General features: G+C 40.9%; 1 protein-coding gene across 1 annotated transcript in view; it reads right to left on the bottom strand.

Annotated features, from left to right (window-relative positions):
* The window catches only part of REPS1 (RALBP1 associated Eps domain containing 1), a 67,951-nt gene extending 47,771 nt beyond the window's left edge, over positions 1–20,180 (bottom strand). Inside the window, exons 1-2 of the mRNA XM_082481408.1 lie at positions 19,865–20,180; positions 3,433–3,556 (exon numbers count right to left, since the gene is read on the bottom strand). Of these exons, the coding sequence (XP_082337534.1) occupies positions 3,433–3,556; positions 19,865–20,017 (277 nt within the window). The 5' untranslated portion in view covers positions 20,018–20,180. The remainder of the gene's footprint in view (positions 1–3,432; positions 3,557–19,864) is intronic.
* Between the last annotated feature and the right edge of the window lie 1,448 nt (positions 20,181–21,628).

Genomic DNA, 21,628 nt, shown 5'->3' with positions numbered 1-21,628 from the left:
TTATTGACTGCTTACATTGTTTACTTTTGGTATTGAAAATGAGTCAGTGGTGCTACCAACTGTATTAAAATATAAAATGAAATTGCATACAGTTTATTACACGAAAGTTCAACATTAAACTGATTTATATTTGAAGTGTCATTTGAATCCATAGTATTCAACAATATAGGCATCTTTATGTAGCCAGTATTAAAGAATAACGCTCCAGTAAGAACATAAATTCTTGATTTAAGCCTCTGTCACTAAGCATAATTCAAAGTGCCAACCAGCTTTCATCACAGGGAAGGAGCACGCAACACAGCCTCTTTGCTAAATTTGTGGTTACCCATCACATGGAAACACTGTTAAAGCAATTCCTGATGCCTTCCTCAGTCCTAGATGCCAATTTTCACATTAGCACCGTACCCCATATGTTGCACTAGGAAAGTCATTCATGTAGCTAAGCAGTGAACTACAGCCAGACAAAAAGTGAAAAAGTCACTGCACACAAGCGAGAAGTTGTATGCTTGCAAAACAGGGTAATACAGACACTAAAGCATCCAAGTGACACAGGGGAAGTCTATGCAATCAGTTGTTCCAACATGAGGATCTGGCACGAGTATCTAGCACTATTTCACAAAATAATATAGAGGGCTCAGAAGGAACACAAAATATTCTTATTGTCTTCTATAAAAACAAGACCACATAAACACAGGTTTGGTTTGCTGTACTATGTTTCTACACAGCCAATTGAAATCTGCCATTTTTACCTCTCTCCTCTGTCTTTTTCCCATAACAGCAGAAAAACCTCATTTTAACAATACAACATTTGTTACCATTCAGAAATCCCTCAATTATAAATGCAATTGCTGTTATCAATTGAATTAAATCTTGATATTGAATAAATTAGAAAGTTCTCTGTACTTTTTATGCCTACATCCTTGTTAATATGTTCCTCCACCAAAAACTATATTCCATACTTCGAAAATAAACATTACTTTGAAATAGACACTGCTCAATTTCTCGATTTTTAGCATTTTGAAAGAAAAAAATTCTGGGACAGCAAAGAACAACAGTTTTAGAGGCATGTAATATAATAACTAAAGCCAGTATTTTTCCTACACTGCACATCTGAGTAATCGAGAAAGCACTTATTTAACTAAGAATTAACTGGATGACACTCATGTTGGATAGACTTAGTACTCAAAATTTGACTGTAGTCTCTGCTCAGCAACTCACATAAAGCAAGTCTCCTGTCTAAGGAAGAGGCACACGCTGAAACAAAGACCAAACCAAACAAGAAGAACAGTGAAACCAAACAAGAAAAGCAGTGAAAACACCAAGATAAAAGAGTGAATAACATTAAAACAATCACTAAATAAAACATCCACAGAATGCAAAGCTAAAAGGTAGATGTCCTAAAATATATGCTTTAACTAATTTTAAATGTTTTACTTTGAAGAGAGAAAGACTATACGGTTTAGGTTAAGATGCCTCTAACGGTTCCTCTTCAAGACCTGTTGAAGACGGACTGTGGGCAGAACCCAGCTGGCCAGGCTGCTGAACCCCAGTTTTCAAAGGAAGGTAACCCAAGCTCAGAATCATTTTACGAGCCTTCAGCCTGCTGTAATGTAGCTGTTTAGTAGCTGCTACAACAACACTTGAGTCATCCTAGGAGCAGAAACTTCATAGACAGGACTGGAACCACTGCAACCAAGGCAACAGACAACCAAAGCTAAAAACAGTTAGGGTAAAAATAAATGTTCTGTTAATTGTACTTGTTCTAGTTAGTAGGTTTGGAACCAGTTGCAGAAAATTATTCCTAGAAGTCCAGCAGCCATTACAAGTATTTCTAGTATTGTCATGAATCAAGGAAATGTATTCCATTACAAGAGTTCCAATGGCTGCTAGTTTTACAGCAACTTATTTTATATTTTGGAATGAAATCTGTACCTTCATTTCAATTCCTTCCTTCAAATTTGTTCTGATTTTTTTTTTTTTAACTAGAACAGCTCCTTCCAGTTAAGGTATTTTGCATTAAAATAAAACCAAGCATATAAAAACCCTGGAAAAAGCTACATACATTTAAATCTTCGTCATCTTCAACGGGCATTTGATAAGAAATCCCACAATTGTTACATAAAGTCCCAGTTCTATCAGATATTAAGAGCTGAAGGTCCCTTTTCCAATGTTCTGATTCTATGGCATTCTGCTACAGCTTATGAAGCTTTAGATTCAGGAACACTCATCAGGAAAACTAGGGAAATGTTTTATAAACATAGGGTGGCTCATGAGCAGACAGGAACTTGAATACTAGCAAAACATTGACTGAAACCATGCACTTTTCCAAAAAGCTACAAAAAAACATGACAGTAGTATATACTGTTTGTACGAGCCTAGAATAAACATAACTGTAAAAGTATACATGATAATTTGTTTCTTTTTTATAGCTTTGTCAAATACTTCAGTCCTATCAGACTGTACTTGTAACTACTCTGTTTAATCTATATCCTTTAGACAAAAAAAAATCCTAAACTTTCTTTTAATTACTAGCATATATAAATTACATCATAACATGTATTCTACAGACATAGTTCTACTAGGGAGGTCGCTTTAATGCAAAGCTGCACTCCAAAGATATTTCAAAGTTGTGAGTTGTGTATTACACTGCAAAGGGCTACAGTGGCTTAAAACTCACTACTTATCTTCCTAAGTTTCTTTTTATCTTGCAGAGCAACACTGACATGGATCCACTTATGTCACTCAGAAGTCTGCAGTAGAGCCTCATATCAAAGCCCTTTCTTTTCTGAATCATCTTCCTAGAGTGAGTCTTTCTCATGTTCCTATTTCACTACCCACACCAGAGCCGACCTTTGAGCAGGATAACAGGTGTTTTGGCTGATAACAGACTTCAAAGATATTTTACAGGTCAGGTTTCTCACTAGAAAAATCTTAAACCACTATCTTCATATTTGCACTAAGAAGGGAGAAAACTGCCAAGTCAAGTGCGAAGGAATGTGACTTTAGAAAAGATGACCTTTCATTTGTTGCAATCAAGGCTTCATAAACTCAGCAACTGTAAAAGCCTGCAAATGTTGTGTTCTTCTTTTCCTTCCAATTCACATTAGTCCTATTAGTATTTTATTCAGAGGATATAGCACGCAAGTTCTCACATCAGTAATCTATAGAATGAACTTGTACCTACACAATAGTCAGTAGGTAGTTGTTCATTTACCCCATGATGAACACAATATTTATTCACTTAGAGTGAGATATTTCACCTCATATTTGTTGCATAGTAAGAATACACTCTCTCATAGTCTCTCCACAATGTTTTTTAAGTTTGCAACATGTATAAAAAGATATACTAGGCTAATTTACAAGGTTACTCTACAAGAATCTGTGAGCCAAGTACAATAATTCCACTCAGTTTCCCCTGATCCTGTGATTTACCTGTATTTAAACTTTCCACTCTTAGAGGGAGACCAGACTGGGCCACAGCAACAAGTTTCAAAGCAATGTAAAATTGACTTCTTCCAAAATAGCCAAGTCTTGTTGCACCACAGAGCTCCATAATCTGAAACAAAACACATAGTTACTTGTACAAAGAAATTTAAAACACAAACTGCTCTACAGAGGTGATTTCATACACTTAAGAGCAACATACCTTGCATTAAATATTTGCAAATACTTCCTATATTCAGTCTTTTGGTAACAACTTCATGTGCAATCTCCAAATGTTATGTGACATAAGTCAGAGTATGTGATTCCTCACAACCAGCAAAAGCACAAAGTCTAAAACTTAAGTTTTTCCCAATTAGCCACCTTTCACCTTTGCTTTACAGGTTCTACAGGGTTGTTGTGAGGCAGAGTAGGAGAGAGTAACTGGGTTCATGTTCCTTTTAAAAACAAATAAAAAAAACCACCCCAAACACACGAAGAAAGCACATAATAAACATCCTATGTCACTATTAGCTACTCCATCAGCAGCATATTGTCTGTCTGTCTTCAGTAATTGCAATGAAAGGAACAGTATTCAACATTTTTAGTATTATATTGTCAAATGTAATCCAGAAACACAAAATAAAGACTTGTATAATTCTCAGACAAAACTGAACAGTGTGTTACTGATCAAGTTAGAGAAATGGTCTGTCCCCAAATTTCTCCCTGAAGAATTTCAATGACAAGGTTAGAATTTATAAAAAGTGAAAAAGTTAGACAATTTATACCTTCCAGTCTCTTCTGATACAGCCTTGCCATAGCTTAACTTTTAACTTATAAAACAAACCTATGAAGCATTCACTAGAACACAAAGAAGTATCCACACACATGCATTGATTTCAGCACTGAAGAAGAATGCAGAACTTCAAGTTCTCCAAACAATGCCACAATTGCTGTTTCATTTAAGAAATACAACAAAGAAGTGGTGTTATTTTATTCCCTTTTCTTCTGTGGGTGTTCCATATAATGGAAAGGTGGGTTTGTCTTTTGTTATGAATTTTTGAGAAACGTTGGGCCCTTCAGACAGCAGCCATGTATTCAAACATACTGACTGCACACCCCTGCACATCAAAGATCTGCAAACTGGCTGAGGGTGCATTTCTGTTTGTGCCAGGTCACTGAAAACATACTAAGCACGACATGTCCCAAATCAGACTCTCCAAGCTCAACGATCCAGACTGTCTTTTTATTTACCTAGCAGTCTCATCTAGATTGTAATGTTCCAGATGAGACACAAGGATGCTCCTGGACACCACAGTGAAAACCTTGTTGAAATCAAGGTAGATGACATACTGCTTTTCTCTCTTCAGTCACAGTTCTATCCATCACAGCAGATAATCTGGCTGACAAGTACCCTTGGTAAACCCATGCTTGCTAATCCTAATTACTGTTTTCACCTTCATATGCCTAGAAATAGCTTCCAAGCAGACTTGGTCCACAATTTCTCAGGGACCAAAATGCAGCTGACCAGCCTGCAGTTTCCCAAATCAACCTTCCTGCAGACAGCTGCAACATGTCTTTCTCCAGTCATTGAGACCCACCCCTGACTCCACAACTATTCAAAAGGAAAGCTGGCTTTCAGCGACATTAGCTAGCTCTCTCAGCACCCTCAGAAGCATCCCATCTAATCCCATGAACTTGATATTTCTCAAGATATCCATCAGTCTCCTTGCAGTACTACTAGCTTCTCTCCTTCAACACCATCTCCAGGCACAAAGGCTCATGAGACCTTGTCTGAAGGCACTGAGAATCTCAGCCTCATCTACATCCATTGGTGCTCCTCACCCTTCCTACTAGAGCTCAGTCATAAGTTTCCTGTTTGGCAAATCTCGTTTCTTGACACATCTGCTCATTTTTTTAGCTACTGGGATGGACTGTTACTGGGCTTAGAGAAAGCTGTCCTGAAAGACAGCTGGCTTTCAGAGGACACAGTTCTGAAGGGCAGAGGAACCCTGCTTGCAGGCAAGTTCCAACTGAAAAAGTCAAGTACATTTTCACATAGCAGCAACTGAACCACATGACCCACAACGAGTTAGTCTGCTTCATCACTGCTGAAATAGGCAATCAACTTAGGTAACTCCGTAAAATCAGACAAATGGATGGGCTTATTAACAACAGTTGAGCTAGATGTGGCTCAACAAAAAACTGATTGGGTATTTCCTTACCATGCACCAAGATTCTAGGACCTCATGGTAATAAGCTGTTCTAAAACCTGTCACAGGAAGGTGTAGAAATTGACAAATGCTTAGTCCCAAGGAAGTCCCAGGAGGATCAGCAGGTCTACGGCTGTGCATGCAGCTAAAATCCTGCTGGAGAGAAGCTAGCTGCATTAAAGCATTTGTCTACGTCTGCATTGTATTTCCCACATTGTCCTACAGCACCTGTGTTACTTTACTTTCCCATTACAGTATTTCCACAGCGTGATGTCTGGACAGAAGCCAAGGGATAACAGGGCATTTTCTAAAGTTCATTAACTAAGAGAAAATAATTCAATACAGTTGAATACAATACATTAGTTTCAATAGGCTGGTTGAACTACAAAAAGTGCCATAGGGAAAGAACTGACAGTATAAATTGACAGGTGACCATTCAAATAAAAACTTTGAGGCCTCAACATCCAAAATAAATTGCCTGTACCCAACCTAATGCCAAAAGTAATTACACTAAGTTTAAATAACTGGCAGAACTTAAGCGGTGGAGATTCAAGAGACAGCTAGCCATTGAAACCAGTGCGACAGCAAGAGCAATTCCTTTTTTTAAAAGCATTGTATCCTGGAAGCCTGATAAACATCCATGTACTTGACTACACCCAACACAGAAAAAGCTTGTGGATCTAGTGGCCTAGCATTGACAGATGAATAACTGAGCAGACTTTGGAAAAGCTTATGAAAGCAAACACCAACGCAGGCATTTGGAGCCTATGGAATCATTAGGTAGTAATGGCTTTGGGCAATTTCAAAACCAGTGCTGGACTAGAAATTATCTTGTTTGGAGGTAGTCAGTACTGTCAGATTGAAAAAAACTTCAGTTAAAAACTGAATTAATAACTAAGCTACCACGACAGATAAGTATTAGTAAGGAAAGACAACCACGGATTCAAAGTAGTTAGATATAAACGTAGAAAATACACCCGATCCAAGTATCAAGAAACAGAAAAAGCTAAGGATATAAAAAAAAGAACCACCCCAACAACAACAACAACAAAAAAGAATGCCCTTATAGCACTGAACAAGTTGCTCTTAAATCAACCCATAAATAGCTAAAGGAGTCCTTTATTTCAAACAGAATATAACACAGAGATATGACTGAAGGTTCAGTAAAATCATTAAACACATACATCTAATAGAGACTCCTCTGCTGAGTGACAGCATGCTTGAACATACTCAAAACAGCCTACCTAATCTCCTTGAAGGAGGATTTAAACGTTCAACAGGTAATAAGCTATACTGATGAGGGGGGGCCCAGAATAATAAAAAATATAATCAAGGGATTGCTTCTGAGATTTACGTTTAGGGCTTTCATCTTCTTAGGAACAGAGAGAATAAAGAATTTCCTTAAACTCTTCAAGGAATACAGAGTCATCTTCAAGACAAAATGCTCCATGCCTGTTTTCATCTCCCTAGATATGAAGATCCTGAGGTCACATTACTGCAATTAACCGGATTAAGGCCAACAATTCTGTGAAGCTCCAGAATTGCTGGAAGCTGTTGATACAAAAAAAAAAAAAAAAAACAAGAACAAAAACAAAACCCCCAAACCTCAGTGCAGCAGCTGTAAATTACCAAATTGCACACTCAGTTATCATACTGCAAAGAAGTAACAGCAGCATCAACAATATCAGGAGCTGGTGCAGATCAGACATACATAGGAAGCAGTGTATTGACAAATGGCACTGTTTCAAGCACGTACCTTCTAGAACTCTTGCAGGTTTCAAATAAAACGTCCTTGAACTTGGAAAGGTTTCTGAACCAGAAAAAAAACAAGACTTGGGAACCTTTAAAAATTCCAGGTGAAGTGGAACAAATCTATCAAGTGTGGTGAAACACACTGTCCAGAACACAGAATCCTCTCGGGAGAGTCTTTCCAGAATATCACAGTCACCGCCCTCCCTGTTCTTCTACAAGGCAAATCAAGCCCATTATCTGTAAACATTACCCATGCAGAAGTACAACAGTATGTAAGCAGAGACAACTTCAATGGTAAAACAATAAGTGAAGCAACACGCATACCACCTACATAGTAAAGATAAAAACATTTCACCTGCTTGGAGAGTTACTGAAGTACCTACTGTTCCATACCAGAGGGTGGCAAGAGGCAAGACTTTAAGGCGACTTTCAAAGGCTAGAAGTTACAACACACATGGTGTATGCTGACAGGAGCGGGAAGTGAACAAAGTCAAAGGAGGACCTTTTGTATCACCTCATCTGAACAAGGACATTAACACAAGTCTGTCCACTAAAAATAAAAAAATCAGAGTGGTACAGAGAAAGAAAGGAGAACTGGGATTCAGCATATACATTTTGGTCCCGATTTTATTAACACATTCTTAATTTGAGGTATTCTAGTAGTCCTACTGTGTTTTATGTTTTTATTGTTGGTGTAAGACACTTTTTAATAAACCCAAAGAAACCCTACGTAGAATAACAGAATAATTGAGCTTGGAGATCATCCACTCCACTACCCCTGGTCAAAACAGGCTCTGCTACAGCAGGTTGCTTAGGACCGTGACCAGTTGGATTTTGAGTATATCCAAGCAGGGAGACTCTACCACCTCTGTGAGCAACCTCTTCCAGTGTTTGACCACCCTTACAGTAAAATAGTTTTCTCTTACGTTTAAATGAAACAATCACTATGAATATCATATAAACCATGGACCAGAGATGCAAAACAAGTTTTCACATTCATTTTACAATATCCGATACAAACTTGAGTTAAACTAGACCACACGAATATACCTGTGCTTCAGTATTTAGTACATTATTTTTGAGTTTCACTGTGCATATTGACAATAACCTTTTACTAAAAAGCAAGCAATACATTAAAAAAGCTAACTGTTTACTTCAGATAAAAAAAGCTAAAAATTAAAAATAATAATCTGCATTCAGTTTTAGGTTATTTAATAAAAATGTAACTGATTACAGATTGATTTTGATTCACAGATTAAAATGAAAAACATCATGTCAACTATGTTATTTCTGTATCCCATATGAAGCAATCAATTGATGAGAATTCTAAAGCTCTTTGCAAACTTAAGCATTAAACAGATATGACAGAATATTTTCCAAATTAAGTTTATTGGAATACAGCCTCAAATTGGGTACTAGAATATGCTGTCCTACAAAGGTGCTTGCCTGAAGTCATGTAATCCACTCACCTCAGCTACAATAAAAATTAACCGGATCTCTACAGATTAGTATAACCTGGGGATGTATAAGGGAAGTTGAAAAAATACTTCCTTATCATTCTTATTGTAGCAGAAAAAAACCCTGACCATCACTACATACCAAACACCTATGCAAAACTCCTTTGCATTTTTTTTCTGGACTGAATACATTTCTTTCCTCACAATTTGCTAGCTTCTAATCTTGTTATTCTGCAACCACTGTTCAATAGATCAATTCCTGTCACTTCATTTATCTCAATCTGTCTCACTAATAGCAGACCACAGTCTGACACAGTTTTCCAACTACAGTCTCTCACTTATCAACTGGACAAAACAATACCAATTAGTTTTTCAGCAAGAATTTTTAACTTTTCTTCCAAAAAAAATCTCACTTGACAGGTAGCTTCTCAGATGCAACAGCTTACAGCACTGCATAGCAGAAACAAGACAGGGAACCGACAAAGATCCTTCTTTTGATGGGTTATTTTTAACTAAGTCAAGTCTCTGACCCAGTTCTCCACAAGGCTCCACAAACCTTGGCAACATGATGGCACACAAGGAAAAGAAAAAAAAAAAAAAAAAGAGACAGGACAAAAAAGTGCCACTAAAAGAAACAGTCCAAGTATTGCTCTGAATTCTATGTCTCAGCACAAACAGCAGTGTACAACAAACATTTAAACAGTCTTACACCTATCCGAAGAACATTTGCAAAATGCATTTATGAAGGCTATCAAGAACTGGTATATTCAATTCAGTAAGTATGAAGTAGGAAATGTTCATGTGCTGAACAGCAAGAATAACATTACCTCTGATACATATATTTATCTTATTAGGTACTTAAAAAGCATAGTAGTAAATATACTTAATTAGTTGATACTAAGAATTCCCAGGCACAGGGTATTATTTGGGACACTGTTGTACTTTGTTGCACAACGAATTGCAAGGTCTTCCTTTTAAGTCTGACTGTTCCATGAAGATGGACCTCAGTCAATGCTACAAACCTGGCTTCAGAACACAGGCCTTTAAAGAAATAAAACCAATAGTATTGGAAGACTTCCAAGACGACACACGCTCTCTGGCAATGAACTATTTAGAGTCTCCTACTGTCTGAGCCTCTCCTAATACTTCTCCGCCCTTGATTTTCACAGTGCACATATCCACAGTGGAAGCAGACTGCTAAAACACCAACAAGAAGAAAAAAATACTCATCAGCTCTGACAATTAATTCTCTATAGATACTTAGAACTAAACTTTCCCATTCTACAGGTCATTTCAAGTTCAAACACACATATGTTTCAATCAAATGAAATTTCAGAATTAATCACATCAGAAAGAAAGAAGTTAATTAGCTGGTCAAAAAACGAACCAGCATTTTAAGCCTCAGAGGAAAGATTCTGCCCCGGTACTTTGGGATCTGTTTTACAAGGATGTCCACTCCCTAAGCAAGGGTTGGCAGGTTCTCTGTTAAAAGAAAAGCAGCAGACAAAAAGCACTGAAAATTTAAAACTCTGATTTATGACAGATGCACACAATAAATACATATCTTAACAAGTATGTTGAACACCACACACAGAAGAAACCACATAGAATTTTCACCCACAGTGGTACTTTTTGAACCAGTTATATTTTAGGTCATTCCTGACTTCAACCAATTCCAAAAGGGGCCTACAGCAATTCCTATTGTTCCTGGCAGCATGTATGTTCATGGTGGATTAGCCTCACTTATCAAAGATGCTTCCTAATGCAGTAGCTTTGATTCTTCCGTTTGCAATCAAAGTTTGTGACCTTCCTAACAGCCCCTGCAAAAGTTGTTACAAGCCATACACATGAATCTTACCTGCAGAGCCTCTTATGCAGAGCTCCACAGCTCTCTAGAGGTCAGTGGTTCCCTTCTTGATTTGGTAGTATGTGGTAACCACCATCAATCAATCCACAAAGATGAGGCAGATGCACCCTACATGCAACTACAAAAAAGTTCAAGGTACTGATTTAGATGGGCCATTTCTCCAAAGATCTATAATGTCCTACTCGACTATAACTCAAATAAATTATTGCCAAATACCCTCAAAAAGAGGACAGAATAAATAAGCATATTCCTTTCTGACATGTACATTAGCACTAACAAAGGGAAATCCAGACAGCCAGATGAACGTTCCCTTAGAAAGCAACTACTACCCTCCCAAGTAAAACGTCATAGCTGTAAGACCTCAAGGCAGAGGTCTCTACTGCTGTTCTTCTGGCAGAGTGCTCATGAGAAAGGTACCTTATGAACAGTAATGGTAATAAAGCAGCAAGAAGAACTGGAAATAAAAAAAAACACTGAAGCAACAAAAGACAGCCTGGGGACCTACAAGAACCATTTTTAATTCTTTAAGTAGTTCTTTTAAAAGGAGATATTCCACATACCTGTCTCCTCTTCCTATGCAATTTTACATTACTCCTCAACCTAAATAGCTCCTCCCTCCCATGCTCTCAGCTGCATAGCTACCCACTCCTGAGCAGTGTTGCTCATCTACCTGACCACATAGTACGATCACTCTACTCAGTAAGCCAGCAAAAAGTTACTGTGTTAGTTATCTGCTCTTTTATTAAACGCAATCTGTCTATTGTAAACCACTGAATACCTCAGCAGCTACAAGATACACAGGAACATGTGGCTGGTAGCAACAGTTTGTTCATTTAACTCTAAACTTCTTGTAAGGCTGCAGCCTCAAGAAAGTTGTGTGTTTTGCATTTAAGAGGGGCAGAAAGGGTTGAAATGAGGCAACTGAACAGAATGTCACATCAAGAGCACTTGCAACTCCTCCTTCTTTGCCTTACCCAAAGAAACCCTCCTTAGAAGGGAAAGACATATTTACGTATTAGGCTGCTAAGAAGAACTGCCCTCAAAACAAGGGTGTCTCCATTCTCCTGGTGGTGCCATGAAGAGTTCAAGCAATAGATGAAGAAACACACTTAAGCAAGAACTCTCAATGCCTGAGCCAGTCTGTGACGGTTTAAGGCTCCAGGATGATTCTGTAAGACTTAAGCAATTGTATTTTCTGGAACAAAAAGTAGCAGCCAAAGTACCCATGTAAGTGCCAAGAAAGTATCTAGCTTCAGCAGGCATTGGAGAGGTATATTACAACAATAATAAATTTAGTATTTCAAATTACTACTCCAATAACAAATAGTGCAAGGGAGGTTACATGAATGTTCTAATTGTGGATGCTCTTCCCATGCAGCATTAAGTTGAATATTTTTCCTGCAAAATTACTACTTAAGCACTACACGCTGAAGAGAGCAGCATTTATATAGACATTTTGATTCCTTTCAGAGCTCCTTTATAATTTAAGCATTCCAGTGACCGATACCACCTGCTAATAATTAATTTGTTACTTTTTTCATTTTAATATTTTCTCCACACATCACCTATGCCAAAACAAAACTAAGACAAAAAAGCCTCAAAGAATAAACACAAGCTTCTGCTTTTTTGCTAACATAAAATGAAGATTAAGGCATTCTCCAATCCCAGAATTAGTGGTCATGCTGTGGCCAGGCCAAATAGGACTGCTCCGATCTGGACTTGATAATCTGAGCACTTCCATACAAGTCTACCTAAAGCTACTGTACCCATTACTTTATGCAGCTTTTCCATCTCAATCTGTTTTCCTCTGAGCATCAATCTGATTAGTGTTAATTAGTTACTTAGCTGTGCCCTGCTCTCTTTCTCCCAGTAACGCCTTTACAAGTCTTAACAATGTGTCTATCAAAGTTTAAACAAACCTCAGTTAAAATTTTAAAAACTGCACAATTACAGAGCTACATTTGAGATTCAGAATACAGCTGCTAACACCAGGTCTTAACTAATTTAAGACATTTTAATTCAGAAAAAAGTCTCACGCACTATTGCAGTAAGAACAGACTTTCTACAAAATTCACAACTAATAGTCTGAAGCAGGAGAAAGTCAGCACCTGATGCCAAATTTTACACAGCTCTGTCATGGCCACCCTTTTCTCAGATTACTGAAGTTGAAAGATGTATTTGAAACTGAATCTACTCCTTGCTTTGTTACCATACTTCAGAAGCATTTTAGATGTCAGAAGTCAATCATTCCAGAAATTCAGGTCACACTGTCATCTTTTCCAAGTCCTTTAACCTATCAAAACACAGTTCCAATACACAGACAGCCATGTCAAAGTTATAATGTATTTTTTGTATAACAAGTACAGGGGATAATTTAACTCTTTAGACACCAACCCCAGACAGAAAAACAAGCATGTCACAAACACAATCACCAACTCAGTGCATTAGTTCAGAAAGAATGACAACCGCTGGCTTAACAATATCCCTATGGTCTAAACCAATGATAAAGGAAAAAGAACAAGTGGGAAATACATTCTTATGCTAATCATTACTGGAACTCCAACAAGAAAAATCCAGTAGTCAACGTATTGACTACAGTCACTTCTGACTTCAAACTCATTTAAGCAAAGAGCAAAACTCCAATTTGAAGTCCAGGAATTCTAAAAGAAGGACTAATCTAAACAGCAAATATTTATGACCTAGGTGTAACTCGTCTGTAAAGAGTAATATTTTGAAAGCTAGCAAATACAATTGAAAAGTCATACAGACTGACAGAAAAGTCCTCGAATTCCATGGTATCTGCAATAATATTTATTGAAGATTAGACTAAGATGAAGGCACGTTTGCCATTTTTCACAGAGAGTGGGTGAAGTGCTCAAAACTCCTAATACAAAAGAATCATCTTTACAGGAAAAAGATCAAGTTTACAATCCATAATTTTGTACAGCTCACGTGATTCTAAGACAGCTGCATTTGCCAAAGCCCCTGATATTTCTGAAGAGATTTTTAGAATTCTATCCAGTTACGTCAAAATGGACATTAATTATCCCTGTTGTCGTCTGACGGCACATTTAAAAAGAAAAAAAGAAACTGCTTGCAAACAAAGCTGATCTGTGATATTTGAAATTAGCTGAGTGCTGTGCTGGCATATAGAATTATGAAGGATTTATTTACTATGTAAGTGACTATACAGTATGAATGCCAGTCAATTACATAGAGAAATCAGCTAAAAACAAATATAAGTCTAAAACACCTAATATCACTGCTAAAGTTTTGCTATTAACTTCCTGCCTTTCATTTCAAAAACAAAGAATATTCTCTGACTAAACACTGCTGATATGAGACTACTCTAATTAACTGTAAAGAGAAAACAATTTGCAGCCCACTGTAGTCTCTGTGAAGGTAACATCATTAAAGTAAACATTTTAACCAGAATTCTGCAGAAAACTCAAAGCACAGTTCACAGGACACAAAGCAGACTAAGAGCCATTTCTGGCACTCACAGAAAATAAGACTGCTTATATATCTCATCATTACAGAGAAGCAAAACTAACCTACTGCTCAGCAGAGAGGAAAGAAAAATACTCTATTACAATAACATTTGAGGGGGGGGGGGGGGAAATACGTAACTCAAACTGGATATTCTTAACTGTGGATCCAGATACTGTTCATATTTACAACAGATTTCTAACAATTCTTATTTCCTAAACGAGAAGTGAGATACAGCATAATGTATGTACAAACATCCTTTAAATATATAAACACTATATATAAATTTTATATATAAATTATCTATGATTATAATCCTAAAAGGCTATAGACTTATCAACTTTATGGTGCTCAGGCTAACAAAATATTAAGAACAAGTAAGAAAAATGCTACACGTACACATTTCTACACTGGAAGAACACCTTAGTAATGACCTGTTGTAAATATTGCCTCAGAAGAAATCTAAACTAATTATATCTTAAAGTAATGTCACATAGAAAAACTGTAAGCTTTAAAATAAAAAATATAAACCCAAAATGTATGGGTTGAATTCAATTAAGTGATCTCTTTTTAAAATTTGGGCTCGTTCACAGATTAGGTAAAGGTCAGTATTAAGAGAGGAAAGCTTTTTACACAGCATACTTTTTTTTTTTTTTAAAGATCTGAAAGTGCTATGTATTTTTAAATATACACTGAAAGGAAGACATGGGCTTTGCAGCACATAAGGTATTCTAACTTCTTACCCCACCAGCTCTGAAGAGATAATAAATTCAGCAAATTAACCAGAATGAGGTTGAGTCTTCTGCATGTCTCCACCACACAGGTAATCCTAAGCACGGCTCAACTTCCATTTGCAGTAGCCATTTAGTAAATTCTACTGATTTGGTAAGCTGGTAGCCTTTGTGTAGGAAAATTCACTGAAACACTAACTGCAATAATAAAATCACTGTGAACAAGTCTTTATTTTGTTAGATCCCTTTCTCTCTACATCCATTCTCCAACAGAGGCCAACATTTTAAATTAAGAATGTGCAATTTCATTTTGCCATGTTCTGCCTATGGATTATAATTCCAATTACAATTGCACCGCATGCCACAGATGAGCTCTGGCATCTGAGGAAACCACCATTCCATGTTCTCCATTCCCTATGCTTGGCAAAAGCTATCACCCCAAGAACAACAGAAGACAGCATATGCCTGCATGTTAGCTGGCTTTCTGCACAGCACAGAAACTGTAGCTGATGAATGAGGCTTTACGCTAAGAGCCTGGACTTCACAACGAAGCATGAGCATCACAGGTATGCACTTTCTTACAACTTTTGATGTGAAGGCAGCAAACTCCGTCAGAGAGTTGAGGTAGACATTTTTTCCATCAATGACAAAAGAACAATCAAAACCAATCTGTCTGTAAAAACTCCTTAGAAATTAAAAAAAAAAGTTTGAAACTGGCTAACAAGACCCAAAAATAGGCTTTACACTAGGTTTTTAATGGGCTAATGCAAGCATATTGTAATTGAAGAAACTGGACATAACAGTATGATTCATCTGTCATTTCAAAGACTTTCTAACACTAAATTAGAAGCCAGGTAACGTTGCTGTACAATGCCAACACTCAAGATGACAATTCATTCTTTTTAGAGGAGGTACGTCCAGATACTTGCATATTTGTTGTTTTATAGTAACATATTTTAAAGCAAGATGCCTTGACTCATTGATTTCAGATGAGCATCATATGCAAAACTGATTTGCTTCTTGTCTTGTGAAGTTTCTATGATTCAAAGAAAAGAGTGCAAGTTCATAAAACGTTCTGTGATTAAATTACCCAAATAAGAATTCTACAAATTGAACAAATGGGACAACTTTTATATTAATTCCATGCACAACTAATGAAATTCACAATACATTTTTTGGCTGACCACAGCTTTTATAAGCAACTTCACCACCAGTACAGAGGTACCAAGAACTGACTTTAATAGCATACCTACATTAGCATTTTAGGTCAGATGCAAATTGTGCTTTTGAAGCCAATTTCCTGACCACCCCCACTGGGCTCTTACTGTGCAGCCACTCCAGCATAGGCAACTAGATTTCTTTTGTACGAAGCTAACCTAGAAGATACACCCTAAGAGTGCACCTAATGAATCTCAGCTAACATTCAGTCTACAGGACCAGGCCAGAACTTTATCAAAGGAAAGCTTCTGAAATACAGATACAGGGTAGATAGCAGCTCCTCATCATCATTTGTGTTGTGTCGTACCACTTGCCAATACAGACACCGATGCACGTACATCTGAGCCACGAGGTCAGGCAGCTGAGTCAAGTGAAAAATAACTTGACAAAACCCCCTAACTTTTGGTGGAACAAGCTCCCTGAACCAGCTCACTGTCAAATGAATGTCAGCACCAGCATAAGGCAGCTCCAGCTTCTAGTGGTTTAAGCTACCACGAAACCCACGCTAGGTCACAACTGAAATACTCAATTACAGTAGAAAGAGGAAAGTTCTCCTCTTCCCTTCCATCAGCAAATGGTTTTCCTGCCTCCTTTCTTGTGCCAGCACTGACATACAGAGCTAAAATCAACAAAAAACTGATTAATTTTCTGCCTGCATAGCTCTTGATGCCAGCATCTGACAGGCACTAGTGTCTTTGCAAGCAGAAGCAGGAGCACACGGCTGGGGGAAGAGGGAAGACTGAACCACCTCCTTCAGTGGCAACTCACCATTAGATGGTTGAGCTGCAATGTGAAACCACACCCTGAGAGCAATTTAAAGACTCATCTAACTGTTGTGAAGTAGCTGGACCTGTTATCCCAACACACATACTTTTATTCGCTGTTTTATGCAAATCTTCTACCTTAATGATAATTTCAAGGATGTGCACAAAAAGGCAGAAATATGGGTTAATAAAGGCTGGTGTTCTCACATGTGCAGTTAAGGTTGTAACAGAGTTTGTGGTATTTTTGTTCTGGTAACAAGGCTGTGCTTTTGTAGATGTGTACTAAGGGGACATACAGCTTTTCTTTTCGAGGGTTTTGTTGCTTTGTGAGCATATGACTTTTAAGCAGCAAACGTAATTGTTTCTCTCTAAATGTTCATTTATTCCCATTTAATACACAGTTGACAGTGTCCCTTAGAGACAGAAATGAGAACGAGTAGGAACAATTAGCCACATGCATTCACTTTTCCTGCTGCAAGACATATATCTCACATAAACATAACTCTTTGCTGGAAAGGTTACGTGTGTATGCAGCCTTTAAACAACAGATTTGCAAGCAAAGCAAGTTGTGGGTCTAAAAATGCATGCATTTTCATTTCCAACAGAATCAGATCTGAATCATTCACAGGTATCTACAGAACTGTACTACTGAAGAGGAAAAAAATTCAAGGTAGTTCCTCTGGACTGCTTGGTCCCCGTGAGTTTGAAGAGTGGTAATTTTGTACTATGTTTTGCACACCTACAAAGGGACTTAGCATTCACGTGACGACTACTACTACACTTGCATTCCAGGATTATATAAGAATTGGGTAACTGAATCAAGCTCCTTTCCCCACAAGCATCAGGTGCTTCAAATGAACAGGTAAGAACACATCACCATGTGGTCAAACAAAAATTCCATCTTCTTCACACGTTTTCTTTATTTCTTAAGTTGTATCACCTAAAGGTTTCAGTTACAAAGCCACAGCTTCCAAAAGCATCAAATGCAATTTCCCTTGGAAGAACCCCCATCCAATGTTCATGCCTCTGTTAACCTGAGGTACAGCCATACTTCAAGAACATAATATAACTAGACAACTAGATACTTTCCCCTCACAGTATAAGGTACTTTACAGGTTACCAGCAGTGATTGCACAAGATATTTGTAGTGGGTCAAGCTGCTAAGGGCATTTTGACTTTCTTTGTATTATTTACAGTCTCATTCCTCAGGCAATCTAATATCTTGTTTGCCGTTTTAACTGCAAGGTTTTCCTTGAGATCACTACAGTGATAAGCCAGGTCTGCTTCTTGAGTTAATTTATTTAGAACCCATGGAATGATGCCTGAGTAGTTTCTCTTCTTCAGATGTGATCTACTTTGCAAGAAAATATCTGACCTCCTCTGCAACAGATAAGGATATAATCTGTGGCCATTTGTATTTAAAATTCCAAGTCCTTGCACTAAATCCCTGCATAAACCAAAATCTCTAGCACTAGCCTACTTTGTCTTTACAGTGATCCAGACAAGTTTGATGGAAAATAGATTTTAAACACAACAAACATGTAAACACCCACTTTCCTGGGATGATTTTTCTGAAATTGGTTGGCCACACACAAAAAGTAGCAGTGGGTGGCCCTTGAGAAACCTCACTCATAATACTGAGCATGCAGACTCTCTTACCATTAAGTCCAGTCTAGCAAGTCATCAAATAAGAGATTACTAGTTTTACCAGTAAGAATCATTTCTTATTCATCCCTCTTCCACTTTTTTTGCATCTCAAACTCATTTGAACAAACCAAGTTGCTCTTAGGAGCCCAAAACAGTAACCCTAGTTAAGTATTGTACTGAAATCTGGTACTAAATTGCAGAACACTGAAATTTGTGTACTGTATTTCCGGCTACAGTAACTTTAATGCTCTGTTAAAAGCGCTGCTTATCTCACTAGACTGAGGATGAAACTGCACAAGACAGCAGGGCTTTTTAGATACTGTTTTACCCATAGCAACTCAAACACTACATAAACTTGAAAGCATTGAACAGTGACAGAGGGAACTGCAGAAGCAGCAAATTATTACAAATAGCTGTTCATAAGAATGATTCACTGGAAATACTTTCCTAAAATAATTACACAAGTTATATCAGAGCAGACTTTTCCTTTTCTATGTCGGCAGCTCTGCAATACTGCTACACCTTTTAGACGTAAGCTGACCAAGGAAGTAAGTGCTAAAACTGTGCACATACATATTGCAAGTATGGGCCCGTGTCATTCTTAACACTGCATTCTTCATTGTTAGAAATATTTTGATGACTACAGGTAAGTTAATACCTGCCGGGAACTGATGTCCAAAAAAGACTGCACGGCTTAGGTGGAGTGTATCAGCATCAGTCGCACCCAACGATATACAAACCCAGATTTCCTCGTGTTGCTTTTCATCAGCAGACTGTGGGAATCAATCTCCCCCGCATCCCCAAAATGCTTTGAGGTTCTCGCGCTTCGGCTGGCCTCCGCCGACACCAAGAAAACAAGACACTTGCCTACCAGTTGCTAGACATCACCAGCAGAGATTACCTACAGCCCCTTCCTAGCCTTATAGCCAGAGGCCCCACAAGCACATAAGCAGGGCCCTGCTACAGGCATGCTCAGCGCAGCAACTGCCTGCACCCCCCGCCCTTCCCTCTCCGCCGGAGAGGCTCAGCCTTCCCCTCCCGCCCGGGCTCAGGTGGCCGGACAAAGCTCCCGAGCCTCCCGGCGGCTCCGGCTCCGGCCTCCCCCCGCCCCGGCCCGCCACCGCCAGCAAGACGACCCCCGGCAAAAAGGCTGCCGGGCAGCCAAGGGGGCGAGGGCCGGGGCGGCTGAGGAAGGGGAGGAGCGGCAGCCCCGGACGGGGCTGTCTCCCCGCCGGCAGTCACGGCGGGGCGGTGCCCGGGCCCGCCGTTCCCCCCACCCCCTCCCCCGGGGCCCCGCAACGGTTACCTGCATGACCACGTCGTTGGGCAGCTGCGCGGCGCGGAAGAGCTCCAGGACTCGCCCGTTGGACGCCACCTTCTTGGTGCTCTCGGTGTCGCAGTAGGAGAAGAGGTCGCAGTAGTAGCGCTGCTCCGCCTCGCTCAGCGTCAGGCCCTCCATCTTACACCCCGGCTCCGCTCCGCGCTGCCGCCGCCACCCCACATCCAACGGCGGCGGCCCGGCCGGCGGGGGAGGAGGGAAGGGGGCAGCGGTGAGCGCGCGGGGCCGCCTCGCGCCGCCCGGCCCGTCGCGGGGAGGCGGGGGGAACGGACGGACCGACGGACGGACGCCGCCGCGCGCTCCAGCCAACCGCCGCGCGCGAGCGGCTGCTCACACCTTCCCTCTGCTCCCTCCCCTCCCCCCGCCCGCCACCAACCGCCCACCCGCCCCGCCCACCCAGCGGCGCGCCTGCGCGCGCCCCCCTCCCCGCGCCTGCGCCTGCGCCGACCGCCCGAGCGGCGGCGGAAGCGCCAGGCCCGCTGTGTGTGTGGGGAGGGGCGGGGTTAGCGGGGAAAAGAGCCAACGGCCGTTCCCCGCCGCCTGCGGGCCCGCCCCCTCCTCGCGTCACGGTACAAACGCCATCGGCGGCGCCCCCGGGAGGCGTGAAGGGGGCGTGGTGGCCGCCCCGTGCGCACCACCCCCTTCCCAAGCCCCGGATGCGCGGGGCGCGCGGGCACGGCAGCGCCCCCTGTGGGTGTGGCGGGGCGGACCGGGCGCCGCGCGAGGGGTCGCCTCAGGGGGACCCCTCGGGGTGGCGGGCCGCAGCGCTGGGCCGCGGGCGCTGGGCTCCCCGCGGGGGAGACCCCCCGCTTTCCTCCAGACAGCGGCGTTGGCGTCGCCGCCCGCTGGCCTGGCCGTGACTGCCGCGGGCCGCCGGGGAAGGTCCCCGGTAAGCTCCGCGTGGGGTGCGCGGCGGCAGCGCCGCCCACGCAGCCGCCCCGGCCCCGCGAGGCTCTGCGGGCCGCCTGCCTTGCTTGCGAGAAGCTCCTCAGCGTTCAGCTCTTGCGGAGCGGTCTAGAAAGCAGGCGAGTGCCGGCCGCCTGCCCGGGCGACACCGGCGGGAGGGGCCGGGGCGGGGCAGGGCCTTCCGCGGGGCGCGGGGCACGCGGGAGCGCCACTGGTACAGGTTTTGCCGGTTAACTGGTGAGGAATTACCCGTTCGGCTACGTAGGCCCGGCTATAAGTGATTGCCTTCCTCAGTATGCTGTTTCTCCCAACCATCAATGCCTTATGCAGCAGCACCACCTAACACACCAGAAGTGGACTGGATAATCGCTCCGTACATCAGTCTTCCAAGAAAGAATAGAGAAGAGCTCATGTATCCCTTCAGCCAGAGGTCTCGCTCTCTGTATCTCTTGGCTGTGTTTTCCTGGATTTTGTGTGTTTCTCTGGGTACATCCATGCTCTCACTACACTACACCAACCAAGTTAGTTCCCTCTAAGCTGCTTTGGTTTCTGGAGGGAGTCTGACGTCCCTGACCGAGTAGAGGGCCTATGCGGAATGCCATGGTCTCCTGCTACACACGTCTGACTACCTGATCTGATTTAAATCCCACTAAGGTGGCAGTGCAGTACTTCAGACTTAGAGGCATCCTCTCATTTTTAATTTATCCTTCTTCCCTTTTTCCACTTTACTTTCCTTCACAACTCTTCCAATTTTTCCAGATTGCGGTTGCCAACTGCTCTACTTCCCTTAAGCATCTCCTCCTTTCTGCCTCTTCATCTTTGCTG

Source organism: Vanellus vanellus (assembly GCF_965231255.1).
Source record: "Vanellus vanellus genome assembly, chromosome: 3".
In the NCBI taxonomy this organism is placed as follows: domain Eukaryota; kingdom Metazoa; phylum Chordata; class Aves; order Charadriiformes; family Charadriidae; genus Vanellus; species Vanellus vanellus.
The sequence above is the reverse complement of the archived record's forward strand: the minus strand, read 5'-3'. Positions and strand labels throughout refer to the sequence as shown.